Source organism: Heterodontus francisci, chromosome X (genome assembly GCF_036365525.1).
Source record: "Heterodontus francisci isolate sHetFra1 chromosome X, sHetFra1.hap1, whole genome shotgun sequence".
Taxonomy (NCBI): domain Eukaryota; kingdom Metazoa; phylum Chordata; class Chondrichthyes; order Heterodontiformes; family Heterodontidae; genus Heterodontus; species Heterodontus francisci.
This window is the reverse complement of record NC_090421.1, coordinates 7,208,242-7,214,851: the sequence shown is the minus strand read 5'-3', so window position 1 is coordinate 7,214,851 and position 6,610 is coordinate 7,208,242. Positions and strand designations below refer to the sequence as shown.

Below are 6,610 nucleotides of genomic sequence, written 5' to 3'. Positions count from 1 at the left end.
GGTTCTTCCTCGAGTCTAAGGTTGTGTGGTGGTATGCTCATTGGAGTTATCGACTGTGTGGAAACGCTGGAGGGTATAGACTGTTATCATCTTCTTCTATAGAATTAATGCTGATGTATTCTTTTAATTCAACTAACATCTTTTCTAAAACTTTTCCATTCAAATCTAGTGAATCTTCATTTTTGGCACAAAGAATAGCTTTCGAATAACAAGTTATAATAAGTTTGAATAACAATTGTCCCCATCATTTTGCCACACTTAACCAATTCCCTCATCTCATCTGCCCCTCCTATCCCATCCAGGTCTTGTAATCCCCATTCCATCAGTCCCATGCCATCTCTCAGAAACAATCTCTCCAGCCTGGGTAACTTTGTTGTTGGGTTCCCTGTACGTTTTGCTGTTTTTGTTCTCCACCAACCACACCACCACCCCACCAACAGTTGGAAGCCAACATGCCCCACATATGCCAGAAACCGCCCACCAAATCAACCCAACAGACACGCCCCTTAAACCGATCAATGAAAACAGTCTGGACAAACAAAAGCTATTATAGATGCTGGACAATCGCTTGTGACATTGTGTACAGTTACTTAAGACCAATTTGTATTTTTCAGGTCAAGCATGACCCTTAGCCACCAACGCCCCCTTCTCCCTGGCGACTGCCTGAGGCTGAACCAGACCATTTACAATCGATGTTGTATTTGACCCCAAGATGAGCTTCCCACCACATATCCACAGTCACTAAGACCACCGACTTCCACCTCCGTAATGTTGCCTGACTGTGCCCCTGCCTCAGCTCTTGCTGAAATCCTCAGCTATGCCCGTTACCTGTAGATTTGACTATTCCAACACTCTCCAGGCTGAGTGAAGAAGCTCCATGACTCCTGCTTCAACTATTGGGTGAAAGGGGTGGTGGCTTAAAGAGGGGGAGGTTATTTGGCTGCTCATTTCAATGACTGACAATTGTACTACTTCAGGACATAGTTGTCTCAGATAACTACCTACTTGGCATGGCTATCTTCCAGCCATCACTTTTTGATGGCAGTTCTTATTGCACATGGTGGTAAATTTTGCTCAGGAATGTTCTTTCAGGGCATTGAGAACTCAATTTACTAAGTCAGCTATCACATTAGGAAGCACCATAGTTTCCACTTTATAATTAACCTTGGATATAGTACTCTTCAAATGGTCCATTTTTGGTATCGCTCCATGTGTTTAGTTTTACCAAGTAGATACAAATTTGTAACAGATGCACTCAAATTTTTCTTGTGAAAAATGATGGCACAGGCAAATCAGTAGCAACTGACATTAACCTATCCCAAGTTCATTGAGATTCACATCTACTTGAATACTTATAAAATGTGTTTCTGGTCAATACCCTTACAACAAATAGAAGTACCAGTTTCAGGCAGTCAGAATCAGTTTGAAGCACAGAAAGAGGCCAATTGGACCATTGCTTCTATGCTGGTTGAAAATCAAACCACCCAGCCTAGACCCACCTTCCAACATTCTGTCTGTACCCGTGCAAGTTGCAGCACTGCAGGTGCACATCCAGACACCTTTCAAATGCTACCTCTGCTACCAATTCAATGTATTGCAGACCCCCCCACCATCCTAGAGTGAAAAGAAATTCTCATCTCATCCTTCTACCAATCACCCCCTGCTCTTGTATGCTATGCCTCAGCTAAGAAAGGAATGGATTCCACATACCTTCTTGACCACCATATTAACCTGCCTTACCTTCAGGGATCTGTGGACATTCACTCCAAAGTCCCATACTTCCTTGACACCTCAGTATTCTCCCATTAATTGTGTATTTTTGCCTCATTTTACCTCCCCAAATGCATCACACTTCTCTAGGTTGAATTCCATTTGCCACTTTTCTGCCCACCTGACCAGTCCATCAATAGCTTCCTGCAGCCTACAGCAATCCTCCTCACTATCTGCCAGTTTTTGCTGTGTGGTAGTCTGTAGGCATTAAATGACTTGGATTAATTTCTGTAAACTTAACATTTGAAAATGCCAAGACAAAATCTGAACTTAAACCTGCACTCTTCAGTAACAGACTTCTGCATGAATCCCCAAGTTTTAGCTGCTCTTTACCTACAGGTAAAGCCCTCCCAAATGTAAACCTCAGTACTGTAAGATGCACTCTATACCCAAAGATGTCCCAAGTGCACTGAGAGACACTTGCAATGATGTTCATAAAATCAAGTTTTATTAAACAGGTGTTTCACAGGAGAAAAAGGCAGGCACAGAATTAGAATACAAATAAAGGAAGCAAACAGGACAACATTAAAGTTATTGGGATCTAATACTCCTCTCCTTCCTCTTCACCCTCAGCACTATCAGCACCAACTTCTTCATAATCTTTCTCCAGAGCAGCCATGTCCTCACGGGCCTCAGAGAACTCCCCTTCCTCCATACCCTCACCAACATACCAGTGAACAAAGGCACGCTTGGCATACATCAGGTCAAACTTGTGGTCCAGGCGAGCCCAAGCTTCAGCAACAGCAGTGGTGTTGCTCAGCATACACACAGCTCGCTGAACCTTGGCCAGGTCACCTCCAGGTACCACAGTGGGAGGCTGGTAATTGATACCAACCTTGAAACCAGTTGGACACCAATCCACAAATTGGATGGTACGTTTAGTTTTAATAGTAGCAATAGCTGCATTGACATCTTTTGGTACCACATCACCACGGTAAAGGAGACAGCAGGCCATGTACTTGCCATGGCGGGGGTCACATTTGACCATCTGGTTGGCTGGCTCAAAGCAAGCATTGGTTATCTCTGCTACAGTTAGCTGCTCATGGTAGGCTTTCTCAGCAGAGATAACTGGTGCATAGGTGGCCAGTGGGAAGTGGATACGTGGGTATGGCACCAAGTTGGTCTGGAACTCTGTCAGATCAACATTCAGAGCACCATCAAAGCGGAGGGAGGCAGTGATAGAGGACACTATCTGGCTGATGAGGCGGTTCAGGTTGGTGTAAGTTGGTCTTTCAATGTCTAGGTTTCTTCGGCAGATGTCATAGATGGCTTCATTGTCAACCATGAAAGCACAATCTGAGTGCTCTAGGGTGGTGTGGGTGGTCAGGATAGAGTTGTAGGGTTCTACCACTGCTGTGGACACCTGTGGAGCTGGATAGATGGAGAATTCAAGCTTGGATTTCTTGCCATAGTCAACGGAGAGACGCTCCATCAGCAGGGATGTGAAACCAGAGCCAGTGCCACCGCCAAAGCTGTGGAAGACCAGGAAACCCTGGAGACCTGTGCACTGGTCAGCCTGCAGAAGATAATGCAAATTTCCATCACCTAGTATCTAAATATTACCAGTTGCAGCATTTAGCTTTCACACATCCTGCCCTGGACAGGCATCATACTTACCAATTTACGGATTCGGTCTAGAACCAGGTCAATGATCTCCTTGCCAATTGTGTAATGACCACGGGCATAGTTATTGGCAGCATCTTCCTTCCCAGTGATGAGCTGCTCTGGGTGGAACAGCTGGCGATAAGTACCAGTACGAACCTCATCTGTAATGGGGAGAGAAAGAGTTCAGCAATATACTAACAGAACAGCATGCAATTAAACTTGCAGGCAAACCCTGGTATTATAATCCTGCTATTGATTGCAGCCACTAAGCCTGGAGATTGTCAAGTCTAAAATCATGGAAGGAAACCATTTAATTCAGGACCTCTTATGTGGCAATTGTTACACATGCAGTCACCTACCTATTACAGTTGGCTCCAAGTCCACAAACACAGCTCGTGGAACATGTTTGCCTGCTCCTGTCTCACTGAAGAAAGTGTTGAAGGAATCATCTCCGCCTCCAATGGTCTTGTCACTGGGCATCTGTCCATCAGGCTGGATGCCATGCTCCAAGCAGTAGAGCTCCCAGCAGGCATTTCCGATCTGGACTCCAGCCTGGCCAACATGGATACTGATGCACTCACGCTGTGGGTTAGGAAAATGTGCAAATATTTATTGTATTCAAGAGCTCATTGCTATACATATACAGCACAATAAAGTTTGGTTCAAACTAGCCAAAAACCATCGAGAAAAATCTATTGAAAAGATCACAGCGAGCTTAGTTAATGCCCAAGTTACCTTGCATCTTGAAATATGCCTAATATACAAATATAGCTATTAACTTTTCATAATTTCAAAGTCACTGAGGAATTCCAACTGCCACATCAGTTCAAATATTCACAAGAGTACACATTTTGCTCAGTCAACCAAAGACTTTTGGTTTAACATGGAACATTTCAAATTACCACATGCAGCCCACAAATATACGAGTGTGGAACTTAAGAGCCAAAGCTCCACGACTGGCTGGGAAATCACGATTTTACAAAAAAATCATCAGCCAGGATATAGGCACCACTGAATTATTTTTTTTTAATTCTTTAGAGCAAGACTCATCCTGCCCACAACTGTTCCAAGAGGATGAAAGTATGAAAAGAGGCAACAGGCAGCATTTTTTTGCCGATTGAGGTCAGCCCTCTCATCCGATGCCAAATCAGCAGCCATGTGACTGGTGACTAATTACATCATTCCTCTAGACAAGGAAATCATCCGGCTGCTCCCCTTGAAAAAAAAAATCCAGGCATTATAAATTAGAAAGTTACATTGTAGAAAGATCGACCTCTGGTTATTTCCGTCCATAACCCGCCCTGAAACTGCTCGCCAGCGATTTCAAAAGAAAAAGGCGCCCCAGCAGCAAAAGGCGGGGGGAAAAAAATGAGGAAAAATTAAATGGCTGCGGCCAGAAAATGTAGGATTTTTTCCTTTAATCAAAGCATGTATTTTCAGAACAGTTTGAGTTGTTTTACATGACAATGAGCGGGTTAATGCCGTTAAACCGCCTTCTGCCCGCCTCGTGCTGAACAAACTAACCGTCACCAAACCACCATTTTAATTTCCTGTATAAATGAGAATTTCCCCATTCAAAAATCAATATTCTCAGACCTCTAAAACGTACAACCACCACCCCACCCTTCTAACCCCCGTCAACAAACAACATGGAGAAGGTAGTGGACAAGAAATCCCGGCATTGACTCGCCCCGAGCCGAGAAGGCGCCTCCAAGCGTTATTTTCGCCGCTTGGACCGGCAACCGTTAGAGACGCAAAAGGCGGGAAAGGCCAGATGAAAGACGCCGAATTCTTGAGGTGTAGAAAAACGACTGGAAAAGGTAAAAACAAGGGAAACTTCGATGTTTGAGAATAAGAGAAGGAAAGCAAGATTTATAACGTGAGGGGGAAAATTATATATAAAGTGGGGAATTAAAAAGTCACTTTGCCCCCCCTCCCCCTTTTTACACTAATTACCAACCTGCTGGGAAATACTTACCATTCTTTCAGTTTTTTCTTCAAATCTTTCTGCGGAGAAAAATACTAATTCGGCTCAGCGTCAACGCTTCGGCTCTTACAAGCTGACAACAAGGAGTCGCTGTAAGAGATCTCCGGCACTGCAATGCGGGCGCGGCCGCTTTAATAAGCTTGCTTACGTCATAATAGAGGCGGGGCCATGCCACGTTAGCGGCACGGGGGTGGGGGCAGGGGATGACTGACATCTGCCGTGGCAGCGGCGAGAGGCGCGATTGGTCCATTCAACACAATTCAAACAAAATTGCCTGAAAAAGGAAATGTGGCACCAGGCGCGGGCCAGCTTTGGGAGGGCGCAGTTGTTTCCGTTTTAAATGCATTGTTTAGGCTGTTTTAGTTCATGATTGAGAGTCGGGTTCCAAAAACAGTCTTTTTTTTTTAAAAGATATTTAGCCAAAATGCTGAGATTGCTCCCAATAGCTTTTGCATAATTGTGGGTATTAATAAACTAGCTTTTTTTTTAAAGAACATAAGAAATAGGAGCTAGAGGAGGCCATTCAGCCCCTCAAGCCTGCTTCGCCATTCAATGAAATCATGGCTGATCTACCTCAACTCTACTTTCCCATCAAATCCCCATATCCCTTGATTCCCTGAATACCCAAAAATCTATTGACCTCTGTCTTGAAAGACTGAGCATCCACAGCACTCTGATTGAAATAATTTCTCTTCATCTCAATCCTAAATGTCTGATACCTTATTCTGAGACTGTGACCTCCAGGTCTAGACTCCTTAGCCAGAGGAAACATCCTCTACCTTGTTAAGCCCCTTAAGAATTTTATATGTTTCAATGAGATCACCTCCCATTCTTTTGAATGCCAGTGAATATAGGTCTAGTCTACTCAATCTCTCCTCATAGAACAATCACCTCATCCCAAGAATCAGCTTTTTAAACATATGTTGGACTCCCTCTAAGGCAAATATGTCTTTCCTTAGACAAGCAGACCAAAACTACACAGTACTCCAGGTGTGGTGTCACCAAGGCCCTGTATAATTGCAGTAAAACATGTCTAATCTTATACTCTAATCCCTTTGTAATAAAGGCTAACATACCATTTATTTTCGGAATTGCTTGCTTTACCTACACATCAACCTTCTGTGATTCATGTACAAGAACACACTCAAGCCAGGGGACCAACCCTGATTCAATGAAGAGTGCAGGGGGATATGCCAGGAGCAGCACCAGGCATACCTAAAAATGAGGTGTCAGCCTGGTGAAGTAACA

The 6,610-nt window shown here is 43.9% G+C and overlaps 1 protein-coding gene across 1 annotated transcript; it reads right to left on the bottom strand.

The window, feature by feature from the left end:
• Positions 1-2,196: 2,196 nt before the first annotated feature.
• LOC137358606 (tubulin alpha-1C chain) lies at positions 2,197-5,482 on the bottom strand. The gene is made up of 4 exons (XM_068024661.1): positions 5,354-5,482; positions 3,735-3,957; positions 3,388-3,536; positions 2,197-3,286 (listed from the first exon to the last, which is right to left on the bottom strand). The coding sequence occupies exons 1-4, from the start codon at positions 5,354-5,356 to the stop codon at positions 2,312-2,314; spliced, it is 1,350 nt and encodes a 449-aa protein (XP_067880762.1). The 5' UTR covers positions 5,357-5,482; the 3' UTR covers positions 2,197-2,311.
• Positions 5,483-6,610: the final 1,128 nt, after the last annotated feature.

Bases quoted from the DNA above. Each gene is read 5' to 3' on its own strand.
- LOC137358606 (XM_068024661.1), bottom strand. The intron at 3,537-3,734 runs GTAGGTGACTGC...TCCCCATTACAG, and splicing joins CTTGGAGCCAACTGTAATAG to ATGAGGTTCGTACTGGTACT. The intron at 3,287-3,387 runs GTAAGTATGATG...TATCTTCTGCAG, and splicing joins TAGACCGAATCCGTAAATTG to GCTGACCAGTGCACAGGTCT.